The 25995-nt window shown below is 39.1% G+C and overlaps 1 protein-coding gene across 3 annotated transcripts in view; it reads right to left on the bottom strand.

The window, feature by feature from the left end:
* LOC105275647 overlaps window positions 1-25995 on the bottom strand; it is a 50262-nt gene that overhangs the window by 9443 nt on the left and 14824 nt on the right. The window contains exons 1-8 of one of the 3 annotated variants that reach the window (XM_026969166.1): window positions 25542-25950; window positions 6105-6248; window positions 5837-5981; window positions 5061-5147; window positions 4509-4635; window positions 1031-1669; window positions 821-832; window positions 134-565 (exon numbers count right to left, since the gene is read on the bottom strand). In XM_026969166.1, coding sequence (XP_026824967.1) covers window positions 134-565; window positions 821-832; window positions 1031-1669; window positions 4509-4635; window positions 5061-5147; window positions 5837-5981; window positions 6105-6223 — 1561 coding nt within the window. In that variant the 5' untranslated portion in view covers window positions 6224-6248; window positions 25542-25950. Of the gene's footprint in view, window positions 1-133; window positions 566-820; window positions 833-1030; window positions 1670-4508; window positions 4636-5060; window positions 5148-5836; window positions 5982-6104; window positions 6249-25541; window positions 25951-25995 lie in introns of those variants that run through there. The other 2 variants (XM_026969164.1, XM_026969165.1) reach the window with 2 other exon arrangements.

The raw sequence follows: 25995 nt of genomic DNA, 5'->3' as shown, positions 1-25995 counted from the left end.
TCTGGGCTGCACGTAACACAGTGTGTTTTACTATTTTGCTTTGTACCTTCACCGACTTGGTGCGGACCACCCGAAGGATTTTGCAAACTACCGATCGAAGTGTTCGAGCCGCTGGCGTTACGTGTTAGCTTACCTCTCTTTGCTGCTACTCTAGCTTGCTTTACTCTTGGGGCGGTTGTTATCGGGGCAGGCACCTCCACATTCGCTTTAGCAAGCTTACTGTTGACCGAATCTGAACTAGAATACGCCGCGACACTCGTTTCGGCCGTGCCATTCTGCTGAACGTTGCCATCAGATTCGCACGTCGCGACTTCTGGGTTTGATTTGTAATCCAGCTGGCGCGTAGACTGCGTGCTAACGCCGATGTCGGAATTGGCTTTGGGACAGTCGATGTCCGAGCTGGCCTTTAACGGCACGCCAATGTCCGACGGCGGTTTCGAAGGATCCATGTCAGACGTTAACGACTCTTCAGAGTCGACAATGCGTTCTAAGGCCTGCGTGGAAATAGCTGACGAAAGTGGTCTGGGCGCTGGCGGCGGAGGCGCTGCTCTCTTCTTTCGAAGACCTACGCAAGCGATTCGTGTTAACTAAGATACTGTAAAAAGCAATAGCTTCTCTTACGCGGAAATTGAATTCTTGATTCGATAACTATTTAAGTGATAAAGAAAAAATGGCTTCAAAGTATTACTTTGGCAATTTTGCGTACATATGTAAAATTTCGTTATTTCGTGGTTTTCTACTTTTATAAATTCTTGTAATAATCCCGCTTATATTTTATAAAAAATAACACACATTAATGTTATTTGTCGTATAAACTTACTTGAATTCGAATCTGAGCAGCGCAAAGTAAAAGTGTCACAAAGTTATCAACGTAGTAGTTGAAATAAAAAATAATATAGAATTTAAAGCGTGTATAACAATATGTATCTTTCGATGCATAAAACATAAAACAACATTCTAATTTTAACAAAATCTAATTAGCCAAAGATTCATCATCGAACAACACAGTAACACATAAATTAAATCTCACCAGTGGAACTGAGAGAAGTGCTACTGATCCCCCGACTGAGCGTTTCGCTGGTCGCTGCCAAGTTGCCCAGACTCTTGCTGGACTGTGAAGTCTGCGCTAGCTTCCTAGGGTTGTCAGACGTCCCCGGTGCTTTACTTCGTCTCGGCAGGGTTTCTGGTAGCCTCGCAGCTGAATCTGGATTATCGCTAAGCACAGAGGCCTCGTGATAGCCGGAACTGTCGCTGCTGTTACGGCTGTGATTGATCATCATCTTGTCCTTGCTGCTGTCTCCAACCACGTCCCGGAGAGTCGACGCGTCGCTGGGCGGCTTCGGAGCCGGTCTTCTCTTTCGCTGCGGTCGCGTCGGCGGCTGAAGAGGACTGGCGCTCCTCGCGGTTTCATCGCTTCTAGCCGGTGAGACGCTGCGACCCCCGAGGCTGTCCGTGCTTAGAGAATTCTCTTTGGACTTCTTGAACATGAAACCGAACACGCTTTGCTTGGTCTGCTGTCGACGCCGCTCCTCCTGCCTCTGTAACGCCATTATGTCCTGCGTGCTCAACGTCGGGCCTAGATTTCTGGTCTGCTTTGCGTACAAAGTCACTTCCTGCAAGTGGTAATCCTGCAGCGACAATGACAGGTCCAGGATCTCCTCCAAATTGCCTGCCAAAAGATGGAACAAACATGTATAAGAAGCCGACTGTATTTAGACTCAGTAAGGATACAGTCAACTTTGCAACATCAAGTTTGATAATTAATAGTTCTACAATGGTTGAGATAATTTCAAATAATTGGAATTTCATACGTGTTTATAGTTGAATAAATGAATTTTACAGCTACTTAATTAACATTACAATGCTTTAAATACACAAGAATAACTTCAGATAACTAAATGTAAGTTTTCAAAAACCTCCTATTTTCTTGAACTGAGAATCTTGCTTGAAATTCAAGTGCAGAATGTCTTGTATGCTTCTCACGTTCACGTTCTCTCATATTATACGATAATAAAACAAGAAGAACTCGTACTTTTCGGTTGCAGTCTACAGGAAATTGCGAGGTGGATCCGCGATGATCGCCGCGTAAGAGGACAATTTCCGAATGGCAGAACGCGCGCGGGGAACACTCGCGGGTTTAAGGCATATCCCTCGCCTGTGTTACCACCGTGCCCACGGGAGCATCGGCTCGCGTCGCAGTATCCGGGGGACTCTCGTCGGCGCGAGCGTGAATGCACCGGGAGGTATGCGAGCGGGAACTGGAATTGCGTTCTCCGCTCCCCTCGCGCGCGGCGCGTTGCGGCGCGGCACGGATCAATTATAAAGTGTACGCGAGCGAGCACGAACGGGTAGTGCGGGGTGTCGGCGTTTACGTTCGTTCTTCTCCATGGGACGAGCGCGAGAGGACGACGAGAGAGCAGGGCCTAACGACTAGAAGTAACAAGTGCTGTAGAAGCCAGCCGGCAACCTTGCGATAGCGATCTCAGCAGCCGACCGCTGTAACTAGCTAACTGAAATATCTCGTGCACGCGGTTGCGCGTCACGATATACGCGGTGTCCCGTCGCAAGTGAAGAGATATTAACGATGGAATGCTCCTAGGATTACTGTTTTAATATTTTATTATATTATATTATAGTTACAGCAATAAAGTAAATTACATCAATAAAGTAAACAAATTTGTAAAATTGATAAAACTATAAATTTTAGCGGCATCACTACGTTGTATCCGTCATATCATGTAAAATCCTTTTTATAGGATTTTATAGTGATTTATAAAAAGTTTTTCTAAATCGTATGAATTGTTTTATTTGTTAGAGGTGATGATCTTTTGTGTTTTAAAACGTTCCTTGGTAAAATGGAAAAGTGGAATGTACAGGGAGAGACACATGTACGAGGATCGCTGAAGTCGGAAGACTTTCATCGACGCATAATGCTGAAAGCATTTCCGGAAAATTGGATTATGTCTCTGTTATGTACACATGCATACAATCTACCTGGCTTCGGAAGCCATACTCACTCATAATTACTAATCAATTATGTAGATATTGCATAAAATAGTTAATTTCTACCTACTGTATATATTATTATAACGTGCAAAATTAAAAAATTTCTTCAATCACAATTTTTTATGCTGATAAAATTTCTTAGAAACTATTAAAGTTTGAACCATCTTTCCTATATAAATACACTGCTAGATACGGAAAAAATTTTTTAAAGCAAGATATGGACAAAGATTATATATATAATCACACGAATAAAATTCTAGTTTTCGAAGAAAACGACGATTTATAAAACTGCAACTTATCACATCGCAATCAGCAGCTGATTTAACGTAAAATTCTTATTTTAACTGAGGAAGAGCATGGTGCATAACATCATTGCTTTATGAGGCTTGAAACTCGTCACGATTCATTGAATATTTATTCGACTGCGAAAAAAGAATACGCAATGCAAAGTTGTTTCGAAAATCACCATTTCGCAATAAATGCAGAAATCCATTATTGCGAATAGTCATCGCGGTTGGCTTGTCACGTATCGCATTATTTGCATACGCCTTTTGATAATCATTAACGTCGTTTCGTTAAAACGCCATCGAGTCGGAAAACCTTGACTGCTATCTACGAAAGTCGTCGAAATTCTAGATAAGAACTGTTTTTAGCGCGTGCCGCTCGCGTAAATATGGTGTGTTGACTCATTAAGTAGAACATATTCTCTCCTTTGCTCGTGTAATACAATGTTTTCACAATTTTTAAATATCTCATAAAAATTTGAGAAGACGTAACAAGTTGTACTCAACATTAAAATATTTTTAAACAGACAATTACGATTATCATTACGTTACAAAATTAATTGTTTATCATTAAAAATAATAATAAATAATTTCCGCGTGTACACGCACGATTATATTCATATTATTACTATTAAAACTTATGAAATATAATTTTTGATATGAGTGGATACAGGTTTGGCAATTCGTATTTAGAGTGGTACGTAATGTCATTAGTCCGGCTTTCCATTACCTCATCTATTTCGATTTCCAAACTCGTTTGTCCGTTTTAAATAAAATTTTTCTGAGAGCGACAAGTCGTGCTACTGGTTTAAATATCAAATGTTCATCTCAAATAACAAGTTTTCGAATAAATCTGTTTTCATTTTACAACAGACGCAATAATATGTTTAGTAAAGACAATTTTAAAGAAAATTGCTGTTACTGCCTCAGTAACTGTTTCAGGTACGTCAATCAGTGTAGGAGTAATCGGTATTTCATTTTTTTACCAAGCCATCCAGTATGTTGCATAAATCTGATTATATATTTATATAATGCACATTTGTCGCAATAGTGTTAAGTAGATCGTTAAGATACTTTTAATTAAAATCACTTAGCGCAAATGTTACGCTACACTTCGAGATATTTCTCGTTACTCATATCTTCCATTTTAAACTTATTTTTTATTATTATTATTTTCGAAGTATATTTCTGCAATTTTTCTATTTCAGATACACTCACCAGGATGACGAAGTTCGTACTTGCTTCTATCCAGATTCTTCTCGCGGCACACTTCGTCCAGGATTTCTCCAAGGTTCATCTTCGGACTGACCCTTGATACATACAGCTGATTTCTCGGCAAATGCACCTGTACCGATTATCAAGTTGTAACGTGTTTCGCACATTATCGTCTGCGCTTTTACATCAGTACTCCGGACATGTATCTAACTACTTTTAAATGAGATCCTCATACAGAAAGCATGATTGGGTTTACTGTTAACATTTGTAGCTACTGAAAAAATACGAGTCAAAGTGCTTGAATAAATACGAAAAAATACTATGTTGGATATTTTCCAGAAACTCTCTGCTTTCGAGATGACTTGTTTTAAAATTACTTTATTAGATATAAAATGTAATTGAGAAATAATAATTAATTGATCTTATATAGTTCAATTTCGAGGCAACTAGAATTAATCATTTTTATTGGAACGCAGACTGAACCTATCTGGTTTTGAAACATAAAACAATTAAATCGATGTCATAATAAGTGCGAGAAGCTTATCGATGCGTCACCTGCAACCTAAACGTCGTTTCGAAGGGTTGATTAGCCTGTTTGGTTTTCCGCGGCGCACACGTGCCCTGCTTGGGAAGTAATTTCACCTGCAACATGCATAGAACAGAGACGTGTCAACAAGAAGAATTATACTTGAGCGAAAGCATAAACAATCACTTTAAATTATTAATTTTTTAATTATTTTTATAGACTTCTATAGAAATGAATCTTTATTGGCAGAATTGATTCATAGAAGGAATCATGCTGACTCTAGCATCCCGGAGAAAGTATAGCGATTGGCACTGGGAATTGACGCGCGAAAGGGTTAATCCAACACGCGAAGCAGCGAGCGAGCGAGCGAGCGAGCGTCAAAGAATCGCCGTTAGAAAGTGCGTTCTCGCATAGAAATCCATGTGACACGCGCTGGGAAAACTGTCAGGATCATTAACAGGCGCTGACTGCTGATGGAAAAGTCGACAAAAGTAATGTGGTAATATCATCGCATATCCACAATTGCGAGACTGTAGTTTGCTTCAATTTACCGTAGAAAAAGATGAGATCAACTGTATGAGCAATCAGTTACACTTGCAAGTCTAATAATCTTTTTATCCGCTTTTTATTCGGAGAACAACGTGACAATACATCAAAAAATATGATATGATAGAGATAGTTGTCTTGAGACTTTTTACTTATGAATAGACTTTTACTTATGAAACAATCGACAGATTATAAATTCGTGGCTTACAATATCATACTTTCGCTTTCATTTTTTTTTAAGATAAATGATTAGAATTACCTGAAGAGCGTCCAATGCTCCTATGGGAGTGTTCGGATGATGAGGTAGAACTAAACCACGTTCGCCGATCGCTTGCAGAGTGTAACTCGAAGCTGTCAATTTGTGGGCTGTCGCAATCTGTACCAGAAGATCCATCATCGGCGTACTGTGAATAATGGTGTTAGCAATTGTTAATTTAATTCATTCAAGCATGTAAAAACTTTTAATTACCAAAAGCATGAGGAAGCATGTTAATTAAGAATGTATCATCTTTATATGGTAAATGTACCTTCTTAACACTGTAACCTTTTGCGTGTGAAGATGATGATCACGCGGCAGCTGGACCAAAAGCTCCATACTTCCAGCCAGCATGTCCGCCGGGGTGTCCTCGGTTACAGTAAGAACCATTCTGGACGGTCTCTCCTCTCTGCTTCTGAAACAAAACATATTTCTTAAATAGAATTATTATCTCTTTTTACGATAGTTGTAATATCTATTCCGAAATGTAGAATAAAACAGATTGCAAAATCGGCAATGATTTTAATCTTCATCTTTGAATGTGCGATTACAAAAGATAAAATATATCGGATAAAATATGTCGGAAGCCTTGAAACAAACTCGAAGTTACGAACGTGATGATAATTGACTACGGCTTCCGCCAACAAGGAGTCCATTTCATGTCTTGATATCACGTATCTGGTAAATCATATCAACTATATCGTAATTTTTTGATAAGAAGTAACATTTTCTTTATATCTTCAGTAATTTTAAAAATATCTATTTTCTCTCTTCTTTCTTTGCAATCAACGTTGCAAAAGCATGACATTCCACATAAAGATCTTTTATTATAATTTATTGTAGTATATTGTACCTAACTAAATATTTTATCGTAAATATGTTGATAAAAACTCGCAGCTTTAGCGTAATCTGGAATATAATAAGAAATGTAAATTTCTAATATCGATGCATCGATATTGAATATGAAGATCCTCCAAAAATAATCGCTCCCGAATTTTCCCGCGGCGTTGTTAAGTTTCGCCAACTTTCTCGCATTGCATCCGTCCTTTCGCATACCTAGCATTTAATAGAAACTGGATCAAGCACTTTTTCGCCTCCGTTATTATTGTTCGCGAACCAGCGTTCACATTATTGTTACGATTCTCACAAGAGGACTTCTTCTACCGTTTTCAAATGGTAGCGCGAAGACCATATTAGTACTATAATAGCCAGTTTTGTAGTCTTCCTTCCAAGAAATGTAACAATACATACGTGAAGATAATTTAGAAGAAGAGAACAAAATTATTTAAGTTTAAAAAAAATTATAAATTTACCACTTTTTAATTATTCTTCTACTTAAGAAGAAAGAATGTTTACAAACCACACACTGTCTCTTTCTCTCATATCAAATGAATTTTATAACAGTAAAATTTAAAAAATTCGAAGATTCTAATAATGGAAGAATGAAAACTTCATCCTTACGAGTTTCTAAACTACGCCTCTCGGATTCTTTTTCGCAACGATCATGTTTTTCGAATACTGTCTCTCACGTTGCTGGGATATTGTAAAACACGAAATACTTCATGTCAGCTTCATTGGAGAGAACGGAGAACGAGACTTGCGGTATCCAAATAGACCCCTAACCGCGCCGGGATCACCTTGTTTTCCTCGCGGAGAATAACGTTGAATGTGGGCTAATGGTTAAAAGAAACTGCTTAAAGTGGGACTACGGATTAGATCCACCGTTAAGAGACACGGCGAGACTAGTTTCGCGATTTTACGACATTTTCGGATACCAAAGAGGGACTGGTCCAGCACACTATCCAGTAGAATTGTAAAAATCACACCAAGTATGGAAACAAGGTAACTTCGACGTTGAGAAGGGGATTTTCTTCTAAAGAATTCCTCTTTCTAAAAAATACTTTTATGATATTTATGCGAATTTTTAAATTATATTAAATTATATTTTAGTCAACCGAATCGCGAAGAAACTTAATCAAGCAATTTTTTACTAATCGTCCGTTATAAAAGTAAAAACTGAGTCGGAATGGACGGGTTCTTACGTAGGTATCCAGTATTTTTGGTCAGACTAAAAAGTGATTGTAGCAACGGTACTTTTAACATCGAACACGAATTTCGCAACATCAATGTCAAAATTGGAGCGAAGCAAATAGTACTAAAATCTGACACGGTTGCTTATAAGACCGATCGTTGCTATGTAAACCCATACAATCTCTTTTAGAAAGATTTCTTTTTAAATTCTTTACATGTATATGCTAATTATTCTATATATTGTCACAACAATACTCTTTATAATTTATATTATGTCTAAATTTAATGTCTAAAATATTTTTACCCAAAGAGGTAAACAATTTTTCTCCAAAGTGATGAGAAAAAAAGACTAAAACATGCATGTACATAATACATCTCGATAATGTTATAATAATTTTTTGTTGGTAATAATGTTTTCATCGTTGTATCGTTTATCTCGCAGTGTGCAAATTAAATAAGTACATTATACGGAATATAAAAATAAAAATGACGAGATTGATATTCATCGCGCTACAGGATACAATACTTTCACTCAACAAGTTAATTTCCTGAAGCACGAGCAACAGAATCAAGATGCAACTAGATGCACGTGCAAGATTGCATTGTGCTTGCGTATCGATCGATGTTTGATCGCGCGTGCATTAGTTGCGAAATCACGAAAGGGGAAAATTGTACGGATTTTTTCCCTATATTTTTCCCATTGCGATAGGTTTCCCCGGAAATTGCGCTTCCAACGACATCCTATTCCTTCGTTAAATGACCGTTTCGCGAAGAAATTATGATGACGAAGTCAATTGGCACAAACAGCTTCGATTATATAATCGTCGATATTATCCAACTGCTCCAATTCATTGCGAATTAGACCGACATTAAATTTCTGTAATGGCATATTTGCGCGGTTCGATTCATTATTATCTCTTACGACACGGTGAACTGCACGTAATACATGAGCAATAATGAAACGTCATTAATCATTCGACGAAAGTCAATGGTAATCGCGTCCTTATATTGAGACATTAATTCATTCAACGTATTGTTTGCGTGCATTATTATGCACGTTAGTTTCACGCAGTAAACAAGAAATACAATATAATAATACTATCTTTAAAAATAGAAAAATAAAAAATATCAAGAAAATAATACTGCTTCCTATAATAACGCTATTATTTACGCCGCAGTGAATATTAAAAGGTACTATAATTGTTGAAAACACGTGTTATTAAATTCACGATATCTGCAGAGAGATACCGGTAAAATATTCTTCATAATGACATCCGCGCAGGTAATTATGTAAATACATACATTTCATTAAATTCGTCAATAATACTACCCGCTCTCGTCCACGCACATAAATTCTTCGCGATTCCCCTCGCGATTATGTCCAGCCGCACGTAAGATTACGTAAGCACACAAATGAGATGATATTTTCCTCGGTGAGCTCTCAATAAAAATATCCAACGGAGATTACATGATAGTTACTGAACTTTCCGTTGCCTAATTATTATTGCCTAATAAATTTCTACAGTTAATGTCGCACTGGGACCATGACGACGTTGGTCCACGCTACCAGCTTTCCTGCAAATGTCTCTACAAGATTCCTTTTTCCGCGTCAACATTTCCAACTTAAAACTGCACACAAATTATGTAGTGTTGGCATACTCCTCGTATCTCCGAATCTTCCAAAGAAATCCATTTAGACACTCCACTCCTGGCGGATCGCTTGGTTTGCGCAGACCGAGAGATATAAATATTTCTTAAGGAGGTCACGCGCTCTTTTGTAACCGTGCGCAGGTTGCTCGTGCTTCGTTATCGCGACATGATTATTACGAGCGCTCAACTTCGCTCTCGCAAAGTAGCTTCCATCGGGCCGTTTTGACGATTCAATTAAAAGCGCAATATTACGGCGGTCCAACGAGAAAGTGTACCGTGATCTCCGGCTGGTCCAGCCTCGTACCGTTATGAGTATCGTTAAAAAAAAGACATGCTAAAATCCGGTGACGCTTACCTCACGGATTTAACAGACTCTTCGACAAGGTTTTCGCGAAAGTTCCAAGTCGAATATGTAATCGCAATAGATCCGATAGGTCTGCTTAAACATTCCTCGATAAGACTATTATCTCACATGTAACTTATATGATAATCGCTCCGATGAAGTCGCGAATAAATCAATGGGCTGGGTAGAACGAACGTTTTTTTGTATTAAATATTGTTCATATCTTGGCATTGCTTATTACAATTGTATTATACATATTGTACTTATATACTCTCGTAAGCGTTGTAAAATAAAATATTAATAAATATACGATTGCAATTGAAGCTCGAAAGTATTGTTCCATTCGATCAGAAATATTGGTGGCAATAAACAGGGCGCTCGCGCAATTCCATACTGCGATTTGAAGGCCGTACCACAGTAATCGGCTTTCCTCGTCACTTTCGGATAAATCGACGCGATATTGATATGTTATGTAGGGCGCGTGATACCAAAGTAGGGTGTGACATACAAAGATCACCAATGCACCATCGCGATATCGAGGATCCAATATTATCTAGAATTACAGAGAAAACTGCATGTTTAGCTGAATAAATAACTGCAGCTAATAATATAGAGAAAAGCTAATGTACAATATATGTAAAAAAATTAATTAAATAATAAGAGAACTACAATGATGAAAAATACAACTAAATAAATACAGTCTGAACGGTGAGAGTAACTTGTTGCGGTTTGTATTCTCGGCTCGATCGCATTATGTTCATTTAGGCACACCATATGTAAAATCAGGTGCCGTTCTGAAAGAAACGTCGTCGAGGCGTGGACGGACAGACAAGCAGACAGACAGACAGCCAGACGGAGGAACAAACGTTGGACGGGGACAGACCTGTTGAATCTGACCTCTCTGAAGAGCGAGGAACCAAGAGTGTCCAAGAGCAAAAGAGAAAATAGAGGAAAGACGAGCTCGCCTTTCTCGCAAGGAAGACAACCGGCTCAAGGTGAAGACCGTTCATTGCATCCACGTTTGGTGTCCACGTCACGTTGACTGTGACTTTCTTTTCTTTCGCAGGCAAGATTCGCCGTTTCCGCTTCCTATTTCCGACCTTTCCAATTTCCCACGACCACGCATCTCGCCGGGGTCCATAATCGCTTGAATACTAAATATAATAAATGTGAACATAATGGAGAAACTGCGAGACGTCAACGGCAGTACATCACGTCGATGCCCATAATGTCAGTTGGCAACGTCGTTATCGAGAGTCAACGGACGGACAGACTACCACTGGACTACACCGCGGGACGTTCTCCGTTGTTAGATTCGCCACGAAGCCTTACGTCGAGCGCGAAGTACACGACGACGAGGAGAAGAAGGGAAAGAAAAAGGAGGCAGAGCAGCCGAAGGACGTGAACGAGTTCTTCATCTCTCTCCCTCGTCTTTTTCTCGCTGGTTTCTCGTTGAACTCAAGAAAGCGTGTCGGTGATATCGAGATGAGATTTCCTCCCATCGTACGAATGGTCAATGCCAATCCAAGCAGATCCAGCGGTGACCAACGTTTCTCTGTCAATAAGCTCAGCAAAATAGATCAACTTCCGGCTCGCGCGTTCAGCACGACGATAGACGAGCGCTCGGGCTTGTCTATCAATTTGAGCCAATTCCGAACCCTTACAACTTTACTTCTCGAGAAGAAAACTACTATACCTGGAAATAAATCCGTACAAAAGATTAACAAGATAGACTTTCCTTTTTATGCATACTCGTTTGTGTTTTATTAATCGATATTATCCATTGCAAGCGGATAAAACAAGTGCAGGTAGATGAGTGGATAGGTGAATAAAATGTATTAAATAATAAATAAATAAAAATAAGCGCTTTGCTTCTTACTTTGGTTACGCTAAATATATTTTTGTACGTATATTTATACGTTATTCCGTGTTATATACTTATATATGCGCCATTACGTGCGCCACCGCAGCAATTGCGTAAGAATGCAAGAGCTAATGTCCAATGCATATTTATGCATCGCAATGTGTATTACATAAGTATGTGTATATATTACAAAATCATGGTGTTTCGTAACTATGCGTAAAAAGAAGCGAATCATCATGCGTAATTGGTCTCCAGCAAGACGGCGCGCAATAATGAAACAAATTGTAACTATTTTCCAGTTTCCAGTGAAAATGCACATCTTTGACGAGAACTTAGAATTGTAGGAAACAGGTATATAAATGTTTTCCTGGTAAAAAATTATAACTCAGATCTATGTTAATTTTAATCTACTAATCTCAACGCACTTATTTACGCGTTTCTTCATTCTGAAATATTTTCTTGGCTAATTTCAAACTGTTGTTGAAGGATGCACAGAAGCTGAGGAATGCAGATGATATCATCGACACGTTCGAGAATCCGTGTAGCAGGATTAGTTTTTCGCGCATGGGGTAACTGATAACCGTTGGAGGAATGTGCATACGCCCCTAAGTGAACACACATGACATGAGATCGGGCTCAAGAGGGCAATGCCCGCAGTAGCCTTGCTCACGACCTTCTCGGAACCTGAAGAGAGAGAAGGCGAGACCGGGAGTTTGCTCCTTTCTGTGTGTGAGTCCTTCATACCTGCGCATCCTCCATCATGAGATACGAAGACGAAGAGGAACAGATGAGAATGAACGAAGAGAAGGAAGAGAAGTTTACCTGAGGAATATAAGAGAAGAATAAGATCAGTTCTTGAATCAAAGATCGATTCTGTTGTCTCGAATCAATGAAGTTCGATCAATGGAAAAGAGAAATACGTGCAAACGGATGAAATCGAAATTCCGTAATCAAACTTTACTAGACGATTTGTCAAACACGAAGGTTGAAATAAGAAACGTTCGCTCTTGTACTCTATACTTTAGCTTACTATAGTAATAAAATTCGTTTATGATTTCTTCAAGTTGGAGTTGGAATTAATTTCCTTTCCCTTGCCTTCGATCAATAATCGTATGTGTATCCTTTCGAATCCTGAATCTAATCATGAATCTAATCTTCGATAATCTCTCAGTTCCTCGAGAATCGAGATACCTGCTCTTGCTATTCAAGTCTTTCTCTTCAAAGTACGAAGCATGTTTTAATCTCAGAGAATAATCTTCAAAGTTTTAGAATTTTTTTTCTTAAATTTCTTTATTGGGAAACAAGATGCGAGGATATTATGATTTAGATTGATATTCAATTCAATGATATTTAATTTTACCTTACGTTTATATATTTTTTTCACGAATCTTATTAAATTCCTAAAATCTTTGATTGTTTTTAATATATTCTTACTAGAAGTAGCTTTATATAATATTATTAGTTTAAAAGTGACTTTTTGCAGTGACCACAGGAAGGAGCAACGCGACTATTATCCATCTGAATCAGGAGAAGAAACGGGAAAGAAAAAAAAAGAAAAAGGTAGATCGCGAGGATAATCAAGCTGCGAGCCGAGAAGTTGCGAGACGACAAAAAACTTGAGATACCACTAGAGCCCCTGCCCCGTTCCCCTTCGTTTCTCTTACTCGTTCTGCTTCTTCCTCGCCGGTTCTCGCTACTCTGATCCGCTTTGCTTTTATTGCTCGCTACTCATAGTGGTGATCTGTACATGCCAGACGAAGGCCTTTTAGTCTCTTCCTTATGATCAAACCTGAACCGCCTGGAAATCTTTAGTAATACCATTCGAGCAGTCGGCAGAAAGGGATACACCGTTTGAAGTATAGAGTGAATTCAAGATTGCTTGTACAGAATAAATTCGATCTGCGAGATCGCACGCCTGAAAAGGCCTGTACAAATACTAATAACTTAACTTTCAAACGCTATCGATCACGAGACACGAGTAACGACTTACGAACGCATGTACGTTTCTCCATTTTCCATAATTATGTAGAGAAAAAAATCGGTTTCTGGTCCGCGCAAGAAATTCCCAGTTTTCCACAACACTAATTCTCGCCGAGGATTCCAGGTTGCGGTTGGAAGTCGATAAACTGAAATAAACGCGAGCATCCATAAGTGCGAGGGAAAGATACCCACAGTCTCATAAGATTCAATTTCGTCTTACACGCTTCTCTATCGAGGCTATCGATTACCGTGTGCTGTGGAGCACAAATGAAAGAGCGGCGGGCGCTGATTGGGGAAAGCGAGACGTGCGATGGGGTTAATTTAACTTCCGATAAGAAAGGCCATCCGCGTGATTGCCGAGCGATTGCGCGAGTCGTTACCACGCCAAGAATGCAACGTGTCTACTTTTGCCTGATCTTCAAGATACAACATGAGAATTTACATGCTAACGCAGTAAAATTACCAGAAAGAGAATACTTTCGCTTAAATAATTATTTCATTACGAGAGAGAAAGAGAAGCTGTGTTTCTCTTAATAGATGTATGTGACAAATTCTATTATCGTTCTTAAGGGTGTTAAATTAAAAATAACGCTACAACAAGATGCTGCTTTAAATTATATTTTATCGCAACTCGTACTTGGAGTTTCTTGTACATGTAGAAAGGAAATATCGAAGTATTTGAGTCATTAATGACTAACAGTAGTTACTTCATCATAAATAGTTGCACCTACATACCAACATGATTGTCAACAGAATATTAATGAATTATTATTTGTGAAAATGTATGGAAATCGTTTAAATACAGTAGCTGGACGTTGGAATTCATGTGCCTGGCAATACTAATGTTTACGATTCTTTTTGCCAATCCCACGCAGGGTGCATGCAAATTAAGGCGAGTATGCAAACGTATTATTACGCAAGATATCATTAAAACAGGTGAGAACACTGGTAGATGCGTAAGCTACCTTCTAATTCCTCGTGGCGGTTTCTTGTTTCATCTCACATACTTCCTGGAGATTACCGAGATAATACCCACGTAAAGACGAAACGTACCAAAGTGTCCCATAAACAGACACTTTCGAGTCGTTTCTGGACCAAATCAATTTCATTGTTAATTCTAGACGTCACTATTACATAAATAAAATTAATTGTATTGTATTTCTTGTCGCGATATCAGTATCAAACTAAAGATTTTGTTAAAACAGAACTGAGATTTTATTTTATTCTCCTTTATGTCCTAAAAGTAAATACCATTTATATTATATAGATTAATTATTTTTAATTTCTAATTTGATCTGATACTTTGTTCAATCTCAAGGTGTAAGATTGACTTGGATAGTTCTGAGAAATTGGCTGTTTCTTTCTCCCTTTAATGCGAGAAAGCAGGTCTCTTAAGCACGCCTATCTGTCGATCTATCTGCACTACGCTCCATCACTTCACTCCCACGACTTTCATTCTTCGGCGATGGCTTGCATAAGGCTGGATCGAGACATGCAACGACTTCCACAAGATCGAGGAACGCCCTGAATGCCTCGAATAGCGGCATATACTTCCGCCGAGAAGATACACGGCATATCGAAATCATATTTTTAATGCACGTGTTTTCGTAACATCTTACATTACTCGCAAATTCGTGCGACATGCACCAGACATAAATGCAATCGAGACTGTACGACATAATGCACGAGACGTGACAGCGTTAGGAAACCTCTAACTATGAGTTACCATTGAAAAATAACAATGTGTCTGTAATAAGCAAATTTAATAATGAAGCCAGCGAACGATACGAACATCCAATTGCGTTGATTTAGCATCGCTGCACCGATTACATTGCAGGCAGGCTGAACGCGGAGGCGTTCGGCCAAGCAAGAAGAAGTGCAACGATGCATTCCTTGCACGCAGCCCCAGACGATATTACGTAAAAACAGATTAGAATTCATAGAGCACGAGTTATGCGCAGAGTGTCCAGAAAATCCGTAATATAGCTATCAAAGCTGATATAATGTATAAAATATCTATTGCATTTCTATGTACGCAGGTTTACAATTATTTCTGAAGTCGCTGAAAAATACGGGAATGCGCAGTATCGAAAAATTGTTGCATTATGTACGTCAGCAACTTACGACGGTACATAAATCCGCAACATGAGTATATCGATAGAAATAGCACTTCATCACCGCGTTGTCATTTAATAACGCAATACGATACGTAACAGAGAAGGAAACAACTTGACACAAAGAAAGTAAGATTGTCTTGCACGTTCTCATGAAAATCGAAAAGATATCTCTAAATTTAAAATTTTAATAGGATAAATAAACTTTCTGTTTTAACTCTCTTTCTATCTGATCTTCATAATTAATTTAGCGATCTATTAAGCAAATCAAATTGTCAATTAAATTAATTAATTGCGTTATCAACTTTTAACTCATTAATCAGTAAATCGATTCAGTATATAAAACATAATGCGGAATGTCAAAGAGAATCTGCAAAAGTCAAAAGTTTATCTCGATATAAAAATGTAAAGATAATTAATCTCTAATTCAGACAGATTTCTTTCATTTTCGGTAATTGATCAGCGAACGAAGTTAAGATTCAATATTGTACGTGTAATTGATTTAATCGCATTACTTATCGTGCACACATACAATACAGACCAATTTATGAGAGACACAGCGGTCATTATCGCGAATTAAAGCGATTTGATGGAATTTCTTTTGAGAGCAAGCGATAAATGAGTCATTGAAAATCTCGCTTCTACTAGTCGTTTAACGCTCGTAATTTTCCGTAAAAATCTTGACACCTTTCGGAATACGTATTGGTGCTGATCGAGTGGAGCTTGATTACCGAGACGGACTACGGGACGATACAAAACGATTAAACCGTGCGTTCCACTTTCTCCTGGATTAATGATATACGCCGCCGATATACGACAAACGAGAGAACGAGAGGAGAACTGGTTCACCTCATGTATGCCGCACAAAATTCGAGAGCCACACTAGCTGAGAAAAGAATAATCGACAATGCAGTCGCGTTTAATAGGATCTGCATTATGCGGTCACAATGGACCATTAATCTTCAATCGTAAATACTCATTGTCAGATGAATCAACGTAAATAATTCGCACGTGATTTACCTTAACAATGCATCACGACGATAATTAACAATTGAAAATCATCATTCGGTCATTTATCTATGTCTTATTAATCTCTTTACATGATATAAACTATAATAATCTTATTAATCTTATAAACGTTTGAGATCTGTTTCAAAAGTACGATACATAATCTCCTATTTATTTATTAATATAATAATTTTGTGACCGGACAACATATACGTTTCTAACGATTCTGCGTCTCTATTCTTGATAGCAATTCTGGAATTATTTTTTAATTTCTAGTTAAGATTCTCAAAGTTTGTCGATCGTGCCTTTCTGAATGTGATTTCACGTTACAAGTCGTGGCAAGGCGACGCTGCCCGCAGGTTGCATCATCACAATTGCAACCTTGCAATGTCGTTGTTTTTCCTTTATCTTTTTCTCTTTTTCCACGTTGACTCGCGACCGATCGAGTCCGGAGTAGGGAAGGCCACGAATGTCATCATCATCACCTGCTGCTCTAAGTGCGAGTTGCATCCGTAAGCAACGTAATTGCCGTCAGAGATGTGATACGGCCACATGAATTAATCTACCGTATTATTTGCGCGATCAAGGCCAAACTGAAGATAATTTATTCCGCGGATGGCGAAGCAGACGAGTTCGTGGCTTACGTGCGTGCGTGCGATTGTGTTGCGTAGATCCGAAGCACGTGTCGTAAAATCAGCGCTTCGGGTGTGGGTCGTCAAGATCATCGAGCCGTCGTGCCGCATTCTTATGACTGAGAAATGCAACACGGCAAAACCGATGATCGACTCCGTGAAAAATTTCGCATCAGATCTCTAAGCCTCAAGCAGTTTATTGCTTTCACAACCTTAAACCACAGATTTTCTTATTTTCGATTTGTTCGCCATCAGGAATATTCTGTAAAAAACATAATTCTTCACAACAAAGTCATCACTGTACCTTCAAGTTCAAGCTCTAAAGACAATTAGATGCGCGCGCATCATCGATATAAATATTGCGTATCAAAATATCGATAGCGTGCACGCGAGTCGAGACAAGTTGCACAAGAGAAAGCCCCGATCATGAACTTCTCAGGCACAATTCAGTCGTGACTCGGAATCATACGTTAGTCCCATCATCCACAATGGATGCCCCGCAGCGTTCGATACATCATAATCTCCGAGGTCATCCACGAGGAGGCACGCGTCCGCCAACGTTCACCGATAAAAATGTCCCGCACAAGCGCCGTGATTCACACGGGAGTTATTCGGATGTCGAAAAGATAATGCTGGGAATCTTAAGCGCGCAACTATATTCGTCAGAGAGCTAGATTCATCCCTTCTTCGTGGAAGAAAGGAGGAAAATTATGAATGCGGAGTTAAAAATTCCCCTTTCGAACGCAACGAGAGTCGCATTCCGTGCCTGCTTTAAAGACTTAATTACAGGTATCATTTGTACTAAGAAAAACCTGCTTCCTTCAGGACATTAGTCAGTGTTCATTAATCCGGCTTAGTTCTGACTATTATGTAAAATTCAAGTGGCATATTCGTCTGGTCTGTCTGATAAAGTAGAAAGTCGTCGACGTGATGAAGAAATTTGAATGAGAAACTGGAATAGAAAGTGAACTTTGTGCTGCTTCTGGTGAATCTTGGAAAAAAATCGGTATAATATTCACGATCAAAGAATGCACTTCCGTATCATTAATTAAAATCGTTTCTTTGACAAAACTTCCTCGCCAAATAAATTTTCATCAACAAAGTATGCGTGCTTCTGTATATAATCAATATAATGTCAATGTTTTATTTTTCTCTCGAATTCCGTAACTTCGTGATCTTCCTCGATCCAGCGCAAACAATTCCGCTCTTCCGGGAGCGTCCACGTTCGCCCTTGCAAAGAATGCAATCTCCGATCTTGCAATCCGGTACGGTTCTCTTCGCCGGTTCACGCGGATGTACAAGATGCCTGCAAACTCTGCGGCTTCTCAGAGCTACAGAGATTCCTCAATAAATGCGAGTCTGGACGAATACAAATCTACGCCTAGAGAATCTCGAGTTTCTTTTTTAAATTAATTGCCACATATTAATCTAGCTAACCAGTTCTAAAGAAACGAACAGAAAAAAATTATATTTTTCTCACTTTCAAACAGACATTTCGTGGAATCCTTAATTCGAGGCACGATTACGAAAATATTTGTTGACAATCAGACAATATCAATCTTCCTTCATATCTTTGAAAAGAAAACTCGTAGCTGAAGAAAAGTGTTCAAGAAAAGTTTACAAGAGGGACATTCTATACGCAGGAATGATATTACATAATGCGGTCTCTCGGTGTTATGTATATATGATACCATCGAGGACTAAAAAAAATTTGGGCACACCCGGTACGTATGGGCAAGTTATGGCCGCAGGACTCGCCGCGTAACAGTATCGCGTTATGCTCGCTGCGCGTCCACGTACAATCATGCGGACTCGCTCGCAAAGTGGATTTTGCCTTCCTCGCAGTGAAACGTGCATCGCTGCAGGCAATATCGATAATTGAAACTCATCATCGATGCGGATGATGATATCGGAAACGTAAAAAACAAAAAAAATTGCAGAACGTAATACTCTCGGTCTGTTTCACGCGTCATATCTTTAAGTTACGTATCCCTGGTCTTCAATTATTCTTGCGGATCAGAACGGAAATGAGTGCTCTGACGATGACAAGTACGCAAATGTCAACAACGATACCCGAGTTCTGACACCTGTCGTTCTCCAGCAAAAGAGGAAACAAAACGAATCCGATCGATCGATCTCTGCGCGCGATCGTATCGCTTCGCGTTCCATAAAAGGCGAAACCGGTTGATCACTTTTTTTGCCGGACGTGTAATTTAATTGCACCCCCCCGTATTTCCTGAATCGTCGTCGCCGGTCATTCATTCGTGTTCAGGGAAACTCTTAACGATCCGCGGAAACTGAAACGGTTCACCGCATTTCCATTGCCGATGCGGCGAACGCAATCGGTTAAGACACTCGGCGCGGAAAGGAGTGTAACGTACGCGATGTAACCCATCTCGCGAATGGAGTCTCGTAACGTAAGAAACATTGCCAAGGATGAAACACGAGCCTGTCAGGTGAGCCGCGTGCCCTATGCATGTACCATGCCATGACCCCATACATTTAACGTACGGCTTCTCTCTTCCGCGAAGAAAGCTTCGCGGTTCAAATGGCAGTCCACCTGTGGATCTGAGGGATTTGTAAAATTCTTAATGATCTATTCAAATAATCAAGTGAAGAACTTTCGATGCTGCATAATATGAAAAAGTTAAGTCTCCAACTAGGTCTCCAATAAAATAATGACAGAAAGAGCGAAAAATATTTAAGGACTAACAATCGCATGTTTCCAGAGCTAAAAATTAATATAATTTATTTTGACTTCAATAAAATTAAAAAGAACGTCTCGTAATTAAATTCATGTTTTATATTGTACGTACTTGAAGAGCTATCTTGATATTCAAAACATACTGATTGCTAATATCAACAATCTCCGAATCAGTGCGACTCGCGGAAGCAAAAGCTCCTATCACTTTTATTATAAAAAGGAATTCTCCAGGCAATGGATAAATGTAAGCGGTATAAGCGATAACCGAGGTATACGCGAGCGATATTCGGGAAGATTGCTCGTTTTATTGACGCAAATATAGCGTCAGGATTATCATACATGAACGAAGGAATCGAGCTGTAGGGTAGGAATTTTGCATGATGCAGCTGCGTGCATCGAGCGGAACGATCCGTTGTCACATTAATATTCCTGCACATGTGCAAAAATACGAGTGAAAAAGAGGGAGAAACCAGGAAGAGAGCGAGAGAGAGAGAGAGAAGAAATGATCAGGTAAACCGGCATGTAAACTGGATGCCACGGGATAACGCAAGCTTGACGAGGACACTCGTCGAGATGGCAAGGTCGTTGTCGTCCCAGAGAGAACTCCTTTTGCCGTTGCACCGTTGCACCGTTGCACCGTCCGACACCTCGATATATCTTTAAGCTCTCTGAACGTGTATTTAATATTTAACTGTAGCCACATACAATAATTCACACGCTTCTCATATTAATGTTGAATATAATTCTGAAATTAAATAAATAAAGAATAATATATATAAAAACTGATGCTGAAATATTCAAGTAAGCTGTGGATATAAATTGATCGATATAGATCTTCCTTTCTTTCTCTCTGAACAATTATTTTATTATTTTATTTTATTAGAAACAAGAAAACAAGCGCAATCTCTCTAAATGAGGAGACAAAAGTAAGATTGCGTTTACCGAATGATTTCGCCAATTAATATTGACTTGCGACAAATCGTTAAGTAAAGAACGTCTTACCATCTCGATGGCAAACAACAAGCACGTTAGTTATACGATATTGCGCCACATCTTATCTCCAGATTGCGAGAAGAACACTCTTTACTTTTATTTCCCAGTGATAACAGGCGTCACGTGAATTACAATAGGCATCTCATCACGGCCTCTTTACAACTGGAAAACTACGTATCAGCCACGTCAACGTAACAATTGGGTCAATTGATATCGAGATTTCGATATTATCTACAAACAACAAGCTAAAACTAAAGTATTAATCGAAAATAATCGAAGGCAGACAATCGAAGGCAATTCTAAAGTGATGGAAAACAGACGCGAAAATGCAAACAAGTCAACGGAGGAATTGTAACACGTTGCGAGAGCATTGCGTCTGCATTTGCATTGCAGAAAATTCGACAGCACGATATCGAAACCACTCTCGTTCTCGCGACTGTAGGAGGCAGGAAAAGGAGGTACTTAGAGTCCTCATTTAGTGAGATCGTGGGTTGGTAATCGGAAGTTGTGCAAATTTCAAGACACACACCACGCTAGTTCATGGCGCGAGTGCATTTATGCGCCGTGCAGTATACACGGACGCATATACGTGAGAAGCAAAGGTGGGAGAGTCGGAAGGAGCGATAATCACCGAATTTACATGCCACGCGGTTGCATCAGACGTGCAAGAATAATCCGTGAAAGTACTGTACGTACTGCAGAATACAGACGTTTTATCGTAATACTTTTTTTATAGTTCGCAGAAGAAATGTCTAATATTGTCAAGTACATTACAAGCACAATTACAGCACAAACGTGTCTCGGTACAGTTACGTAAATTAAATGGAAGAACGAGTTCTTCGAGGTAAGTAATAAACTGATTATCCTATAGGAAGGCACGAAGGCGGAATTGGCATGGCAGAAGCTATAAGGCGTCCCTTTCTGGCGTGTTCCGGGGAGACAATAGCGGAAACGCACATCATGGTTCTAATTAAAGGCTATCGGTTTCCGATACGGTTCCGTAGCTCTAGAATCATAGAAAAAGGAGAGCGCGTACAGGAGATGTACGGTTACACCGCGATTATCGCGTGTGGCCGCCTCGAGAAAGCTCAAAAGACCGCGACGCGATCAGGAAACCGTGAAAACTGATTAACGCGATGCTAATTAAAGGATTACGGTTGATTCGGTCCTATGGCTGCGACTGCCGACCCCGAAATGCTCCACCTCAACGCTTTATGTTTAACCCTTCCATAAATCAAGCTCCATCATTCCATAATCTCCCCGAGTTCTTCTAAAATATATCCAAAATCTATTGTGTAAATATTTTAACGTAAAACCTGCAACGTAAAAGTACAATCAAATTGAGATTCAGAGAGTTTTGAAGTTCTTCGAAAAGATTTTAAGATATTTGTTATTCGATAAAAAGAAAGGTAAATTTGTTCAATTCGATTAAAGAAACATAAAACACTTAATTTTAATAGATACCTAATAATTTTGTATAAAAAAAGATCTAAAAGAATGATAAATAAGAATGTGGCTAAATTAAAACTTATCGTAACGACGTTTTAAACATAAAAAGCAGTAACAGGATTCTTTCTTTTACGTTTTTCGCAAGGGAGTGGTCGAGTTGAGTCTAAATCTTGTGAGATCGAAACGGCGATAGACCCCACTATACGGTACCCCGTGGGACACCGGCTTGCTAATCATCGCGCAATAAAGTCGCATAATGTTGGGATCTACGCTGCGGAGATCAGTAACGGAAGCCGGAGTCGAGAGGAGGTGCAATTAAAATTGATTACAACCGTTTTCCTAACGGCACGGCGACGAGATTACGGCGAAGGAAGACCGCAGCACGATCCTCTCGTTGAGAGGAAAGACCGGCACCTGTTCGCGGCGGCGTAAGTTCAAATCGTAATTCAAACACGAAGAAACGCGCCGCCGCGCCGATAAGAGCACCGGTATCAGGCGACGCGCTGTTTAAATTGACAAATGACGTCATCGAGTAGTCGAGTATCGTGAAAAATGCGCGCGAGAAATTTTTCAGAGTAAACCGCAATATGATTTGCATCAAATATCAATGCACGTACATTGTAAGTACAACATTTGAAAACAATTGTTTAACTATTTAACAGTAAATGTGTATCAATTTAATAAAATGTGTAATCAAAATCAATTTAATAAAACGTACAAATTTTACAAATTCCGATTAAGCGGTGATATTTTATTTATTGTCAACGGTATCCCTAATTAACATGCGAAACACCGTGAAATTCATTAATTCAATTTTAATGTCATCAATAATGCTTCTCGCATGCACAATCGATTCTTCGATAGAAATTCGAGAATAAGCGCGAGGTCTTAGCACTGCGACGAACGACACTGAGTACGTAGTAAGCGTGAAACGAGTGCTATAATAATGATAGCGTAATTGTTATTCTCAACGCGAGTCGAATGGTCGTCCACCGTCAAATACCTTGGCAAAGTTAACGGGCTGCTCGGTAGCAGCCGTAAAAGACCACTTTTACACGTAACACAGGTGTGTCACGCTAAATCAGTATTCATATGTGTTATATGTAAAGAAGTATAGCCGTACGCATAATTCGCACTTCTTTCAACGAGAAGAATCGATAATCAATTTGGCGTAGAGGCGCTACAAGCTACATTTTACAAAAGAATGGAAAATATTAAGATTCCTTGCGGATCCAAGATCCGCGATATTCCAATACGTGATCCAAGAATAGATGTTATACAATATTAAGGTTTGTGTATCAGAGAATTCGCGGAATTGCTACAAGAACAGAAGCTGAAAAAAACATTTAAAACTCGACCTCGTACTTGAATGTAACGAAGTTATAAATATAAATATAAGTAATAACTAAAGGACACCATGAACTATAGCTCTGACGAAACTTGAGTAAATTCTTGAGACGCCACGATGAATGAACAAAGCGGTTTCCGATAGATTTAGTTTCTAATTTTCAGATAAATCGGCGTCAAGATCAACCTCGAGATTTGTTACGAAGGAAACGGAGCAATATAAGTGCAATATACAGACTTTATTGCATTCTACAAATATTATTGCATTATATCGTCCGACAAATCTCTCTGTAATTGCCGAGGTGAGCGAATCCAATCGCAATGTACGATAAGCCGTGTTTATCGGCGATTTACGACGGAAACAAATCGAGTCTTTCATTGCTGGTTTGCGATATTACATACGCAAACTTCCAAATGCCCGTCAATCCGTGTATTTAATTTTGATCTTCGCCTCTCGCTAGTGTTTTTCTCGAATTTCTCCTAACGTGTGCCAAATTGATTAATCGATCGTGATGCTTGAAGAAAGAAGAAAAATTAAATATATTGATTTTTGTCAAAATCCTGTAAAGAAATAAAATATAGAAACCATCTTATTATGATATAATATTTTATATTAGTACAAATTAATTCGGTGCTTTTTCTGAAAAAATTGAGCCTCTATTACAAATAATAATAAACGTGTCAACCCGCGAAATCATCACTCACCATCATTTTTCAATACTTTTCTCTATTTATAGGGCAGCTGACGAATTTTCTTTCGACAAAAGGGAAGTAAATAAAATCTCAATTTCTTAAAAAAAGAAGCACCAAATTAATTTGTACATCTAATATAATATAAATATAATTATATTGAAAATATCATTAATGGAACGTATAACCATTTCGCTTTGCGAAATAACAAGTACCTACGTGAACAAGCCGATTTTAATAATATACATTCTCACACAGAGAAAATACAAATAATCTTGAAGATACAAAGGATAAAAAATAAAACAATAATTATTGCTGACTAGAAGTCAATACAATGCGAATTTTATGGCCAATTCAAACAACAACGGCTCGATAATATATCGCTCAAACAGTTGGTGTGTTTTATTCATCGTGTTATCTTTGCGACTCGATGAATACCTCGCGTTCAAACGAGGTGATAAGCTGCACACCGAAGCAGTAGTTCACCTTAATGTTAAGATCACAACGATGCAACGTCGTAATACGTCGTACTCTGAATGTACCATTTGATGAATGGCGTTAAATATACTTCAGTCGCGTTTCCCTATCGAATATGACAGGATTCTTTTTTATACTTGTGACTATTTATAAATATCATTATTTTTGTCGTAGATGTTACGTGACGAAAATGCAAAATAAAAATGTATATGCATATACATACATTAACAGTTTTGCCTTCGTAATTTGCAATTATTTTCGTGAGAGAATATTCTTGAAAATATAATATCTAGATGTTCGACTTGTAGTTATCGCGCATTTATTGTGAAGAGCCGCTTGAAGATATAGCATCTTTAATCGCCATTTCGGGAGAATTTCGGAACAAACGAACGTTCTGCGAAACGTTTCAATCCTGCATTCTCTTACCTTGCCGATCCAAATCACGTCGCTCTCATGTCATCCAACTGTCGACAGGAAATTCCGGAATTCCGGTGAACGTTGAAAGCGATCACCATGAACTTCGCGATCGTCTCGTCACTGTTACCGTTCCCGTGACCATCCCGTAACTAACACGACTGTTAGTCGGCACACACACACACACACACATACACACGAAGGGCGGCTTTTTAAAGGGACGCGCGCCTCACGCGATGACAAAAATGGCGCGGCGACAAACGAACCTGCGGGATAAACACTCTTCCCCGTTCCGTCTCTTCCGCCGATTACGCGGGGATTACTCGACGTGACGTTACCGTACGAACGTGCACGCGTCCGCGGACATTGATCACGCGACGTTTATCACGGGCGAGAGGCTCGGCGCGCACGTGCTCGCTGAAAATCAACGTCGGAGAACTACTAACTAACGCGAACTGTCGCTCCG

Source organism: Ooceraea biroi, chromosome 4, assembly GCF_003672135.1.
Source record: "Ooceraea biroi isolate clonal line C1 chromosome 4, Obir_v5.4, whole genome shotgun sequence".
NCBI lineage: Eukaryota > Metazoa > Arthropoda > Insecta > Hymenoptera > Formicidae > Ooceraea > Ooceraea biroi.
The sequence above is the reverse complement of the archived record's forward strand: the minus strand, read 5'-3'. Positions and strand labels throughout refer to the sequence as shown.